The sequence below is a fragment of the Esox lucius genome, chromosome 9 (genome assembly GCF_011004845.1).
Source record: "Esox lucius isolate fEsoLuc1 chromosome 9, fEsoLuc1.pri, whole genome shotgun sequence".
Classification (NCBI taxonomy): Eukaryota; Metazoa; Chordata; class Actinopteri; order Esociformes; family Esocidae; genus Esox; species Esox lucius.
Genome location: NC_047577.1, coordinates 16,659,787 through 16,675,306, shown reverse-complemented (window position 1 = coordinate 16,675,306; position 15,520 = coordinate 16,659,787). Strand labels below are relative to the sequence as shown.

At 41.3% G+C, this 15,520-nt stretch overlaps 1 protein-coding gene across 1 annotated transcript in view; it reads left to right on the top strand.

The window, feature by feature from the left end:
* LOC105021618 overlaps positions 1-8,658 on the top strand; it is a 37,912-nt gene extending 29,254 nt beyond the window's left edge. Inside the window, exons 2-5 of the mRNA XM_010889395.5 lie at positions 4,813-4,983; positions 5,312-5,387; positions 5,613-5,975; positions 6,204-8,658. Coding sequence (XP_010887697.2) covers positions 5,327-5,387; positions 5,613-5,975; positions 6,204-6,589 — 810 coding nt within the window. The 5' untranslated portion in view covers positions 4,813-4,983; positions 5,312-5,326 and the 3' untranslated portion in view covers positions 6,590-8,658. The remainder of the gene's footprint in view (positions 1-4,812; positions 4,984-5,311; positions 5,388-5,612; positions 5,976-6,203) is intronic.
* Positions 8,659-15,520: the final 6,862 nt, after the last annotated feature.

The following is a 15,520-nucleotide window of genomic DNA, read 5'->3' as shown; positions in this document are numbered from 1 at the left end:
GTGTAGGCCTACTGAAAGTGTTGAGTCTAAGTCTACTATAAGTGTTGAGTGTAGGCCTACTGAAAGAGTTGAGTGTAGGCCTACTGAAAGTGTTGAGTGTAGGCCTACTGAAAGTGTTGAGTGTAGGACTACTGAAAGAGTTGAGTGTAGGCCTACTGAAAGTGTTGAGTGTAGGCCTACTGAAAGAGTTGAGTGTAGGCCTACTGAAAGTGTTGAGTGTAGGCCTACTGAAAGAGTTGAGTGTAGGCCTACTGAAAGTATTGAGTGTAGTCCTACTGAAAGGGTTGAGAGTAGGCCTACTGAAAGTGTTGAAAGTAGGCCTACTGCAGACACGTAAAATGTGTTTTTAGCGCATGTGCTGCACACGGTCCGACATTTCCTTTTGCATATTATACATACACCAAATGAGGGACTGTTTGGCACCCAGACACACCTTTGTCTGCTAACAGTTCCATCTGAAAATGATCACTGCCCCTCCCTAAGAAGGGGTTCACATTCATGTGTCACCTACTGTATTCATCCGCACATATGTTTCTCCATATATCTAGCCAAGCATTTAGTTTGCTACTTTTGAGAATAACTGAAGACAAGCTGTCTGCCTGTCTGAATATTTGATCAGCGCTTCTGTTTAGGCAAACTTGAGTGACCAGCACTATGCAGACGTTCATTTTCAGAGCAGGGCAAAATGAGGACTTGGCTCATATGTTATCATTATGGACACAAAGTAAATGAATAGAAAATCCAAAACAATCAAAAATGCAGCTGGTCACCATCATTCTGTTTCTTTTTTGATGTGACTGTATCAGCCAGCACGGCAACCACTCTTCATAGCAACTATGCAAGAAGAATTAACAACTGGATTTTGTTCAGACTATTTTTGTGTTACTATTATTTCTATTGGAAGAAATTCATAGTAAGAATTTACTTATCAAAACAGATTTTTTACTAAAATACAGAAGTCATTGTTTTTTAATATGTTGGTAACTTAACATTTTTATAATTGAGCTGTAAGGCACATAATGGCTTGTGTATTTTAAATCAGTCTAGAGTTAAACCAGTAGGACTGACAGAGAGGGGGCAGACGGTCTAGTGCAAGGGGTAAAGCTACTAATGGGAGGTGTTTGCCATTATTAGAAGACAAATAAGGGCGTCATCACATTAACTGCCCTGTTAACAAACTTTGTGGGCAAACCTGACACCCATTACAATTCCAAATCTGAAACAGTGATCGCTGAGCTTGGCAGAAGATGTGTATAGCTTTGTCTATAAATTCTCCTCATAATAGTCAGGGAGTGTAATTACTATCTGTACTTTGGTGTGTACTTTTGACTTTGTCCCCTGGGAAAATCTGCCTCTGATATACAGGAGTATTTCCTCCTTTTATGTAAGCAATGAGGAGGGGAAATGCCAAAATAGAGAGAAGGATGGGGCAGACCAACAGTGTGCATAAAGTGTGTGTTTGGAAGCAATAGGCCCCTGTTGCCTCTAGTATAGGATTAGCACAGAAACGCAGTTGTAAATCCACCTAACTAATTGCTATGACAACAGAGTGTAGAAGCTGGAGCCACAGCCTCCCTCCCAGGGAGGAATTACTGTCAACTTTGGAAAATGTACACTTAACAACTTTTTGAACTATCTCGGCAAAGTCGCATGAGTCACCCGCATTAGAGCCGGATAGTTTGGACCCCATTACGGGGATAAAAACTCAGCATTTTGGGGTAATCTGGCCCGACAGCAATCAAGTACCGGATGAGTCTTGACAAGCTGTAAAAATATATATATAATAATTATTAAAAAGACCTTAACAGTGTCGTGCCAGGGTATGAGATTGAGTACACAACATTCTGTGATTTTCAGGGAATGTTTGGCTAGAAGTGTGAAATGCATCGTGGCGTTGTTGGTGAAAGATTTCTTGTTGTTGTTGGGGACAACACAGTTATTAATAGACTTCATGTTTTATTCAAATTGCTGTTAGCAAACGGCTTTTTTCACATCACACTGCGCTGGTGGCAGATCAGATTACAGATGGTATATCTTAAACAGGATGTTGATCATCCTCAGAAGGAAATTTCAACTTTGAGCTTATTAACAAATCTGTCTCGATTTTTCTTTCAAATATCATACTCCATAACATCCAGTCATAAAAAAAAAAAACTCTAATAAAATGTGAATAATTATAACCCTCAGTTTTGCTTCCCCATGCAGACATCCCAACCTGCGGAAACCTGTTTCAGGGAGGTGGCTTCGCCCGTTACCTACAACCCCCGCCCAGACGGAAATATGACGTAGTTTATCATTCAGTATCAAACACTGGCATACTACCCTGCTATACACTAAATAGTACGTACAGTGCCAAGTATGCAGAACGCAATTCCTAATTCTGCACTTATAACTCTGGTTCGTACTCAAATAATTCCGATTTCCGGTAGATTGTATAGCCTGTAACTTGTGAGCATCAGGGATGCTATTAAAGTGCGGGACAGTTGGGATGTCTCTATAATATATATATATAGCCGACCGATTGTATGCAGATCGAACCGATCATCATGGTCATAATGCCCATACATGCCTATACATGTTTCAAAATGTTTCGAGGGGGGAGGGCATTAGACACGCCCGTCTAATCACTGTAAATTATACACCATGCACCCAGTCACTTCATCCTGGCCCTGCATTTCCAGCACCCACAAGAAATGTGTTTTCATGCTGTGTGAAATTGGCTCGAATCAAGATATGGCATCAGCACGGAGCATTAAAAATGCAGATGCTCTGAGGAATATGCACACCTATCGGAGCGGGAGCACCGAAGCAGCACATTACTGAATCCACACTGCCTAGTGTTACCGAGATGGGGGAAACAACCCAAAAGGTCACAGCACAGCAGAAAACCTCGACCTTTGTTACACGCGCACCCTCCGTGTCCAATCACAGAGCCTGGCAATGGGCTGTGGATGGAGCAGCCAGGGGCTGTTCTGGAGCGGCGTGGTGTATCGTTGCAGTGGAGATGTAGCCTTTGTGTTATTACAAACCCGCAGTGTGTTCTCTGTGTTCTCACAGCTGTGGACGGAGAAGGTATGTATCTGGAGCGGAGGCAGACTGGGTGAACACCCACGCAATTCACACACGGATGCGACTACGTTATATCAGCATGACACTTACCATCTCAGATTGTCCTGACATCCTTTCTGTAGTTAGAATTTGGTACAATTAGCATTTCTGCAAATTACTTTGTTGTAATATGATCTGATTGGTGAGAAATCTAAGCAACTTAAGACCACCCTAATTGTCCATTTACATTTTAAGGAATTGAATTATATTCAATAAATATAGTGACCTTTCTACTTTCAAACCAACTCCATTGGTTGGTGCCTTAATGGTATCTAAAACAGTAGTTCTAACTAAAATAGTACTACTAAAACAAGAAACATTGTCATATGATTTTTCTACCATCTGCATTCTTGAGTAGACAGGCAAGGATGTGATCACAGGTCAAAGTTCTCTTATTCTACTTTTCCTAGTTAATGAACAAGTTAAAACAGGAAATAAAATGTTGCACAAAACTGTGATCCACACAATAATCTGTGATCCACAATGGAAAGAATTTCAGTGCCATCCAAGCTGGATAGATGGATGCCTTGTCGATTTGCGTACACAATCTTCCCCTGTTTGTCATGCATCCAACATCATTAACTACATGGTGACGTTGCGTTAAAGACAGACATGTGTACAGAGGTGTTGCATTGCAGAAACATTACAGAAACATTACAGAAACGTTACTCGGTCAGGTCACTCCCGTAGAAAGTATGCTAAATTCCACTATAAGGCCAACTTCAAATTGTTGTTGTGCCAGTCCCATATGGACTCAGCACCAATAGCCTGGGGAAGAGGTTAAAGGTGGAATGACTCACACACGAACACAAAAGCTTGTACAGTAATTGTACACGCACAGACACACACACACAATCAAAAACGCACACACACACAGTCTAACACTACTACACAGAAGACCTCCGAGGCCCAACAGAGAGGTCAGCGCTGTGGGTCAGCCATCAGTGAGACCCGGCCAGAGCTTGGCAGCAGATAGGCTCCTCTTTCTTTGATGTTTTCTCCTTCCACTAGAGATCACCCAACATTCTGAAGGGTCAAGGTAGTCACACCTACACAACAGGAGTTGAGGTACACTTTGGGGGATCTGATCTGTGTTTCCTCCGAGTGGAACTGCGGACGCACAAACACAGGCTCGGAGTGGGGGGGAAAGGCTCGACAGGTAGTGTGGGAGCGACCACAGGTTTATAGAGTATAAAATCCAAAGGGCATTGCAGGGTCCAGAGAGGTGTGTGACTTTCAAAAAGTTAAGGGAGGGAGTTTTCAGGAACTCAGCAAACAAAGCGCCTCAAGCAGGGTTTACTAAAGGAGTTGTGATGTACGAAAACATACACACCCCCTGCGCATTTCAGGGCCAGCAACCACAGGAACAACGATCTGTGTTTTCACCGGGAGTTCAACAACATGAAAAGTTATGCAAGCTCCAGTCATAAAGTCATAAATCCCTATTAAACAAGATTTTTCTTTTGATGACAGGACAACTATTTAACCCTATAAGACGTGCTCTTCTATTTGCCTGAATGCTCTCACAGATGTGGGTGTGTTTACTGCCAGAACACTCTCCCCCTCACATTGACTCTCACCAGGAGCGACAACCTTCTTAAGTTATAGTTGGTGTGAGTTTCCCTTGACTCTCTCACTCTGTTAACCTCTCTCTCTCTTATATCTAAACATGATCTTTTCACCCTTTATCTCACTATCTTTCAGGTAACAGCAAGAAAGTAGTTATGACTCACACCCAAATCCCCTCCTAAACAAAGCCCTCAAAGTCAATCATCAACTTACTTTCTGAAAGTGTACAAGGAAATAAGAGGTTCTTTGATTCCAGTCAGATGCTTACCTGAAGAAACGAGAGGACAAGCACTTCTTCACACTGAGGTGAGTGGCTTCTGTACCAGTTTCATCCACTCCCTTGGCAATGAAATGTATCTAGTTGTATGTTTTAACATCGGACTGCTAAGCAAAAATGGTTTGCATATGCTACACTTATAAGAACAAAGCGAGAATCTATTGTACTGAAAAATGTGGATATAATGCAATTACAAGAATGAGCGCACTTTACTTTAGGGATGGGGGAATGTTCATAGAGTTCAATATAAACATTCTATGAGAGCAATTATTGACAAAAAAAGAAATGAAGGAAAGTAGACTGTGTGCGACTGACGAGACAGTGAAACCAATATATAACTGTTATGTGTTGCTGCAGGTTTTAAGTGCCAAGATGTGTCTGCCACAACTGGGGGTACTTTGGCTTTTTGTTGCTGTCAGACTCACAACAGCAGGTAGGCGAATCTAGTTTGAATGTAAACCTCAAAGACACTTTCACCTTAAAGCAACTGGCCAAAGAACAGGCCCGTACAAGCCAGGGGTTTGCACGTTGTGCAGCAATAATTTCATGCTTTCTGAAACTGGCTTTTCTTGGCAACTCAACCGTGTAGCAAACGGTAAAACATGTATAACTCTGGTCAAGTCCAGGTAACTGACTACGATATCTCCTTAATCTGCAGAGCAGGTGACGGTACACACGAGTGACTCTGTAAGAGTGTCATGTCTTCAGAGTGTCACCCTTCACTGCAACATCACTTCCCAGGAGGAGCTGCAGATCAAGCATCTGTCCTGGTTCAACGCAGACATTCCAGACTCGACACTGTGTGAAGTTAACCCGCAGACAGGGGAGATCGAGCCGCCGAACCCACAGAACCCACAGAACCCACAGAACTTACACAGACGCGTGCAGTGCACTTACACCCCATCCTCCCAGCTGACCCTGACCCTGTTCCCCGTACGACCACATGATCAGGGAACGTACACCTGCAAGCTGCGCTCAACCAAAGGGATAAAGGTTTCAACTACGCGCGTGGAGTTACAAGGTGAGCGTCCGACCGAGTGCTTCCCAAATCATGTGACACGCACACCCTTTACAGTACGTCCACTGGCAGACATGAGACTGCACCACCCTTTAAGAAATCCCCATATTAAATGTCCTCTGCTTCCGATCAAGTTAAATGGAATTTTGTATTGGTCATATGCTCCAGCAACAAACAGCCAGCGACTAACAGTAAAAATGCTAACATGTAACCCTAACTGATTGGTTACAGAGTGCTACAGGGAGGCCTTTGCCAGCTTCAACGACCTGGGTCCCACCTGCGTCTTCACTGGGGTCTACCCTGACGGAGATGTACACTGGTTCCAGGGAACCAACAACCTGACTGGGGACGCCCAAAACAACACTAAGCAAGAGGAGGTTGGAGGTGCGCGGACTGTGACTAGTTCCCTGAAGATAGGAAATGAGGGAGGGGCCTACAACTGTTCCCTGTGGATACCCAGCACCGGAGTCTACCTGACCAGTAGAGATATAGGATGTGTGGAGGAATCTTCTTTTCGTTCCAAATCAATAGCCGGATGTGGGGTGGCGGCATTCGGACCTGTGTGGACACTCTATTTTTTTTTTCTCTTCTTGCATTCCATTGTTTCCTCTGTATAGCAAACAGCAGTATCATTTAAGCAACGCTGGCCGCTGTGTGTGGTTCCTCTCAGAACACAACACAATTCCCAGATGAAATGGCCTGATAACCTGGCTCAAGAACAAATCAGTGGACATTAGGGGAATTTATGTGAATGTGTGTATGTGTGCATGTGATTCCTTGGGTGATCAGCATCTTTGATGGACGGCATAATAATTCAACAGACTCACACACAATTTGCACATAACAAGGAGTAACGGCATTTCAGGGAGATCTGATTTGTGTGAAAATTGGGTGATCCAATATCACACTGTAAATAATGTTTTGCTGAGGAGTTGTGGTCAGTGATGGTGGTCATAAACGCTAGCGACACAGACCCCAATACCTGTGAGTTTGAATCATGACACAGTGGATTTTTCTTGTCCATAATTAACGCCCCTTAACCATACAGGAGTGTTACCTAACCTTAATCACTTTTGCTCTCTTACCTTAACCCCTAACCATAACCATTCTGGAGTATTACCTAGCACAACGCTTCCCTAAAACAGACAAAATGTTTTAGTGCATATTTAGTATGTGTCTGTGTATGTTCAAGATCTACAAACTGCTTATTTTTACAACCATTTCCTTAACTGGACAAAGAAACACAGAGAATACCACTTAGCAGTGTCGGCCGAACCCGGAAACAGATGTTTCTCAGGATACAGTCTTTCAGCAAAACTCTCAGCACCTTCCTTTTCCCTTGAAACACCGATGCCTGAGAGTTGGTCCTTACGTTTCCTTTAGGCCTGTTAGCCAACAAAGACATTGCACTGACCTCACTGTCTTTCTCAGGTTGGCAAATGTTGCCCTCTGCTGATGTCAAAAGAGTACTGCTGATTTTTTTTAAGTAACAACCTTAATTGTAATTTCAGATGGCATTAATGCAACTGCAAATCATAGTCCATCCAAGCTACATAGCTCTATGTCGGATGTGAAGCCATAGTCATGTATTAAAAAGGTGGCAACAGGGAAGAATCCAAGAATAACCTAGCGTTCAAGAGCTTGGGCCAGTATACATAAAGTTGTTGTTTTGAATCCCAGAACCAACACGGTGAAATCCCTGTTGTTCTGTCCCTTTACAAGACAGATAACCCTAACTGCTTCCAGGTGATTGCGGTAAATTGGAATCATAAGAACATTCATTTCTGATTTTAAAAAAAGGCCAGTGAGCAAATTTTGTTCTCTCTTTTTGTTCTACTTCTACTGAATTCGTTACTTGGTACATTAATTAAAGAAAGCAATGTCAAAATGTAGCATTATTTAACTTGTCTTTTCATATATACAGGGACTTGGATTTAAACAATAATTATGATAATTTTACTCTCAGTTCTCACCAAGACATACAGCACGTAATATAAGGCTTCAAAGAATGTTTATTTATACGTAAGAAATTATTTTATCATTCTTTGCTTTTTGAACCAACCTCTTTGTTTGAGCCTCACGGACAGTTTGGTTCACTATTGTTATCTGTTATGTGAATTGTGATTGGATTTAATTGCCTCGGTACGCTGGTATATGGAAATCAGGCAGAGTTTAAAACGTGCGCACAGCCGATAAGCAAGCCCCCTCCCATAGGGTTCCCTCGATGAGTCAAGTGCAAAGGACCTCCATTCAATAAGAACACCACTATCAACGTCTTTTAGGCCCACTAAAAAGACACATTTAACAGTTTTCCTCATATATTACAACAGTTAGATTATCCACTTTTCAGAATAAGCCTGTAACTGAACAAAATGTGGAAAAGGTAAAGCGCTCTAAATACTTTTGGAATGCACTGGATATTTAATTTGTAAATGTAATGTACATCATCTTAAAATTATGTAATGAAAGTATAGGATATGTTCTTGTATAGGAACACTTGTATCTCTTCATCTCATTTGTTCAACACTAAGTGTATTGAAAATATATGTATATCAACTTCAGTTGATTTGATGTATTCTGTGCTCATACATTTTCGACCACTAGTAGCAACTTCACATCAAGTGAAACAGTGATTTCTTGGTATGGCTTTGACTAAATGTACTTTTAATAAATACATTAAAGTTCATTCAGATTCTGATTCGTGAAACACGGCACATCTTTTAAGGCTAACATTGAACACCAAGCATGATTTTCAGACAGACAGGCATACTGGACACCTAGCCTGGCTGTCATACAAACAGACATACTGGACACCTTGCCTGACTGTCATACAAACAGACATACTGGAAAAGCTAGCCTGGCTGTCATACAAACAGACATACTGGAAACCTAGCCTGGCTGTCATACAAACAGACATACTGGAAACCTAGCCTGGCTGTCATACAAACAGACATACTGGACACCTAATCTGGCTGTCATACAAACAGACATACTGGAAACCTAGCCTGGCTGTCATACAAACAGACATACTGGACACCTAATCTGGCTGTCATACAAACAGACATACTGGACACCTAGCCTGGCAATCAGACAGACAGACATACTGGACGCCTAGCCTGGCTCTCATACAAACAGACACACTGGATGCCTAGCCTGACAATCAGACAGAAACATTCTGGGCACCTAGTCTGGAATTCAGACAGACAGACAGATACTGGACACCTAGCCTGGCTGTCAGACAGACAGATACTGGACACCTAGCCTGGCTGACAGACAGACAGATACTCGACACCTAGCCTGGCTGCCAGACAGACAGATACTCGACACCTAGCCTGGCTGCCAGACATACAAATATTGGACACATAGCCTGGCTGTCAGACAGATAGATAATGGACACCTAGCCTGGCTGACAGACAGTCAGATACTGGACACCTAGCCTGGCTGCCAGAAAGACAAACACTGAACACATACTCAAACACTGAACACCTAGTCAGACTGTGAGACAGGCTAGTAAGACTGTGAGACAGGCTAGTCAGACTGTCAGATAGACACTGTACACCAAGCATGACTGTCCGACTAACACTGGGTTTTGCGGTTTTCAGTCCATAATAAACAAATTTATAAAAAACAGTGTTTCAAAATGATGTCAGTGTCGAGATATCTAGTTCTGACTGTCTTTGGCAACTAGTGTAGTAATTGCAGAATTTGAGTGTTGAAAGTTGCTGGCAAATTTACTCTAGATGGAAATTGTATTTGCTAACGTTAGCAAAATTTGTCAAGAAAAAGTGTAAGCTATGCTTGCTAACGTTAACCATCTACTGAAATATTTGGTTAACGGTAAAGGTAGTGTATTGTATGAGAGGAGTCAAGTACCGTGTTTTGGTTTAAGAAAAACACTGTCGTAGAAAAGCAGGACAAAAGTGCCAAGTGTCATATAGTGGTGCAATCTGTGGACCTAATGGAGTATCATGGGCCACAGGTTGAAAAACACTGTACTGTACATGAATATGTTTATATAATCAATTATATTGATTGCATTATGCAATCCCACTTAAAACTTTATAAGAAAACCTCTCTCCCCTTTCGGCCCAAAGGTTATACAGTGGGGAGAACAAGTATTTGATACACGGCCGATTTGCAGGTTTTCTCACTTACAAAGCATGTAGAGGTCTGTAATTTTTATCATAGGTACACTTCAAATCTGAAAATTCAGAATCCAGAAAATCACATTTTTAAAATAATGAATTTGCATTTATTGCATGACATAAGTATTTGATCACCTACCAACCAATAAGAATTCCTACCAAGCAATAAAATGCTAATTAATTATTTAAAAATCATAAATTTTTCTGGATTTTTGTTTTAGATTCCATCTCTCACAGCTGTAGTGTACCTATGATACAAATTACAGACCTCTACATGCTTTGTAAGTAGGAAAACCTGCAAAATCAGCAGTGTATCAAATACTTGTTCTCCCCACTGTACACACAGAGTGGCCCAGTTGTTGGGCTAAGTGTGTCGTTTCTACCTTACCCTTGGGCCAAAACACGGCCTGATCTATTTATGAAGGGTTTTAAAATGCTCTTCAAGTCTGCCCCATTTCGACAAGGTATTTGGGAGGCTTTTAAAATCTGCCCACTTTGCTCAAATGGTCCAGATCAACTGAGTGCTTGAAGGGGTCTAGCTGAGCTTTTAGTGAGATGGATAAACATTCATGTCCAGAATGGAGAATTAAACGAAGGTCATGCCGTAAAGAACTTGCAATGTTCTTTTAGTGTGCTGTTAACACGCACGCACACAGAGAAACATCACGCCTTATCTTCACTGAGAACCCGAACAACCTGATGGTCTTGCCAGATCTCCATTATCTACAGATGGTTAGTATGGTAATGTGCAGTTGAGTGAGAATGTGAAATCACAGTCAGTGTGATACCTGTCGGCTAATACAGTTTTTATCTCAGTGGTACTGTTGTTTCAATTTAAAATGTGTAGTTGTAACATGGCCTGACCATGGATAATTTAACCAATTAATCTGGAGTATAAGGACCTATGTAGGAATACCAATATTATGTTTTATGTTACAGATTGAATGGGTAGAACTTTTAATTCAAATGTACTGAACAAAAATATGAAACACAATATGCAACAATTTCAAAGATATTACTTTACTTTTTAGAATATCGGTCAATCTAAATAAATGCAACGTGCAAGTGGATGAAAAGGCATTGTGAAGGTGGTGAGAACAGAGAATCTGAGGAATAGAAAAAAATGAATATTATAATATTCCTCTTGTTGCTTTCAAATTAGGCTCCAGTGCACTTTCAACGAATCATATAATACACATTTTTATTGATTATTTCTATTGTCAGTGATTGAAACAACCCATTGTTTGATATTGGTACCTCAACTAATAAAAGATAATATTCATCAGGAATGTTGATAGAATATTGCAGATATCTGTTCCCGACAACTTCATCTTTGCACCACAAGAGGGAGAGAGTAACCATGGCAGAACATGAGTATCTGTTAGCCTGGATGACCTAAACCTTACACGCATGTCAGTGCTACAGTCCTATTACACATAGGGTACATGCCAAATGGCACCCGATTCCCTAATAAGCACTCTGCATTGTGCGTTAGGTATTAGGGTGTAATATGGGACTAAGCCATATTGATCATATCATGTTATCCCATGATTAGAAATACCACAGTAGCCTATGGGAGATGGAAACAGTCCAGCTTAGACACAGACACATGCTGTACCTTCCCACACCCACATAGTTGTTCCCTACGCGACCTGAACACAGGAGACCGGGTCGATGAACACTAGTAACTGGTGACCGGGATAAAATGAACCAAGTGCATGAACATGCGTGCATCCTTGTTATAATAAGAGTTATATGTTCAGCTTTGTCATCCGTTTCAAAAGAGACGCATGCTGTACAGGTTCCTCAAAAAGTTATTTTGTGAATTGAAATCTAGATGGGCCAATCTTGAGGGAAAACAAGTTTGCTTTAAGTAATCAAAATATACTTTTTGTTAGTTAAGTAAACTAAGCAATGATTTGTTTTTGAGTGGTTTACCATGACTTTAATAACCCTCTATCATGGCCAAACTACTTACTGTGACTGGTAGTATCTAACCACATCGCTCACTACTGGAAATGTCCTGCCTGTCTTGTGACATCACCTCACTGTTTGTATCAAGATGTTCTTGGATTCACACACCCTCGCTCACGGACTGGCTCGACCAGCATGGACCAGTGTAGGCCAGCTTAAAATTTAGTCTGGTCCATGCTGTTTTCATTAGCCAGGACCAAGTTGCCATAGGGACCTGAAAACCCTGCAATGTCTTTCTGCTCTGCGCATGTGCGCACACACACACACACACACAAAGATAGTGGTCAGGCCGTGTGCTCCTGTCCATGGGAAATTAGCCTAGTCGCTGTTATCTCCCCTGAGAGTGGTTTAAATTACAGCCCTGACAGCCTGGTGGTCGATGATCAGGTGAACAGACCCATATCAACAGTGTGAGGAGGACCATTCTGTCAACACAGCTCTGAGATTTATTTAAAGAGTAAGCAGAGTTACCTAATGTACAAATGACAGTCGGCTTCCAGACTGATAGCCTTGGTAGGGACAAGGATAGGAGAAGGGAAAAAAAACAGAGAAGTGTCATTGATTTTGTTATCACAAAAAGGCCTATAATTACTCTATCATGAAATTGTTTCTCCCGATTGCTATAACCTTCAAAGAGCAAAAGTTAAGTAAAAGTTAAATGGAAGGTAACAGTTTATGTTTAATATAATGTTATATTGTGTGCAATTTGTCCAAAAGGATAATAAGGATAGATCCATTTAAAATCCATGTACTTTTATACAAGAGACACATTCAAGAGATAAAGGTGCTCAAAATTGCTTTTACATCAGGTAAGCGTACCTACAGTGGGGCAAAAAAGTATTTAGTCAGCCACCAATTCTGCAAGTTCTCCCACTTAAAGAGATGAGAGAGGCCTGTAATTTTCATCATAGGTACACTTCAACTATGTGAGACAAAATGAGAAAAGAAATCCAGAAAATCACATTGTAGGATTTTTAATGAATTTATGGGTAAATTCCTCGGTAAAATAAGTATTTGGTCACCTACAAACAAGCAATATTTCTGGCTCTCACAGACCTGTAAATTCTTCTTTAAGAGGCTCCTCTGTCCTCCACTCGTTATCAGTATAAAAGACACATGTCCACAACCTCAAACAGTTACACTCCAAACTCCACTATGGCCAAGACCAAAGAGCTGTCAAAGAACACCAGAAACAAAATTGTAGACCTGCACCAGGCTGGGAAGACTGAATCTGCAATAGGTAAGCAGCTTGGTGTGAAGAAATCAACTGTGGGAGCAATTATAAGAAAATGGAAGACATACAAGACCACTGATAATCTCCCTCGATCCGGGGCTCCACGCAAGATCTCACCCCGTGGGGTCAAAATGATCACAAGAACGGTGAGCAAAAATCCCAGAACCACACGGGGGGACCTAGTGAATGACCTGCAGAGAGCTGGGACCAAAGTGACAAAGGCTACCATCAGTAACACACTATGCCGCCAGGGACTCAAATACTGCAGTGCCAGACGTGTCCCCCTGCTTAAGCCAGTACGTCCAGGCCCGTCTGAGGTTTGCTAGAGAGCATTTGGATGGTCCAAAAGAGGATTGGGAGAATGTCATATGGTCAGATGAAACCAAAATATTACTTTTTGGTAAAAACTCAACTCGTCGTGTTTGGAGGAGAAAAAATGCTGAGTTGCATCCAAAAAACACCATACCTACTGTGAAGCATGGGGGTGGAAACATCATGCTTTGGGGCTGTTTTTCTGCAAAGGGACCAGGACGACTGATTCGTGTAAAGGAAAGAATGAATGGGGCCATGTATCGTGAGATTATGAGTGAAAACCTCCTTCCATCAGCAAGGGCATTGAAGATGAAACGTGGCTGGGTCTTTCAGCATGACAATGATCCCAAACACACCGCCCGGGGAACGAAGGAGTGGCTTCGTAAGAAGCATTTCAAGGTCCTGGAGTGGCCTAGCCAGTCACCAGATCTCAACTCCACAGAAAATCTTTGGAGGGAGTTGAAAGTCTGTGTTGCCCAGCGACAGCCCCAAAACATCACTGCTCTGGAGGAGATCTGCATGGAGGAATGGGCCAAAATACCAGCAACAGTGTGTGAAAACCATGTGAAGACAGAAAAGGGTTAGAGTTAGGGTATATAACAAAGTATTGAGATTAACTTTTGTTATTGACCAAATACTTATTTTCCAACATAATTTACCAATAAATTCATTAAAAATATGAATTTATTGGTAAATAATTTTCTCATTTTGTCTCTCATAGTTGAAATGTACCTATGACGAAAATTACAGGCCTCTCTCATCTCTTTAAGTGGGACAACTTGCACAATTGGTGGCTGACTAAATACTTTTTTGCCACACTGTAACCACTGGAGGGTCAACTTGGCCTTGTGCTGAGGGTCATTGTCGTGCTGGAGAGTCCAAGAGAGTCCCATGCACAACTTTCATGCAGAATAATCCAAATTGTCTGCCAATATTTGCCAAGTATCGTCGTATTGTGCTCCTTGAAACAATAACACTGTCTTTTTCCAGAGCAGCCTGTATTTCTCCTGAGGTTACCTGTGGGTTTTTCTTTGTATACCAAAACATTCTTCTGGCAGTTTTGGCCGAAATCTTTCTTGGTCTACCTGACCTTGGCTTGGTCTACTTGACCCTGAATATTCCACTTTTAATTAATGAGTTATTGAACAAAACTGACTGGCATTTGCAAGGCTTTTTATATCCTTTTCCATCTTTATAAAGTTCCATTACATTGTTACGCAGGTCTTTGACAGTTCTTTACTGCTCCCAATGGATCAGTATCTAGCCTGCACAGTGCATCCACGTGAGAGCTAACAAACTCATTGACTATTTATACACAGACAATAATTGCAATTTAAAAAGCCACAGGTGTGGGAAATTCACCTTTAATTGCCATTTTTACCTTGTATGTCTGTAACAAGGCCAAACATTCAAGGGTATGTAAACTTTTGATCAGGGCCATTTGGGTAATTTCTATTCTCATTATGATTTAAAAAGGAGCCAAACAACTATATGAAAATAAATGGGTTTATTTGATCACTATCCTTAAATAAAATATTTTTTGCATGATCAGTCAAAATCAATGCCACAATTTCTGCCAGGGTATGCAAACTTATGAGCACAACTGTATATGAATAATGTGATTATCAGGTGGTGTTGTACACACCAACAATTATCTGCAAATTCTAAATTCACTTGCAGGAAGTAGTAGCACTTTCACATTGGTGATATAATAATGGCAATCTGAGTGTCATGAAATAAAAAGTAAAAAGCATCTAAATATTTTTGGCATAAATGTTAAACATCACAGAGATATGTTTTCTGACTTAAAGGGTATGTGGACTTAATAAGTAAAGTTGCCCTACATAAGGTTTTTGTGTTGTCCCTATCATTGGTTCACAATT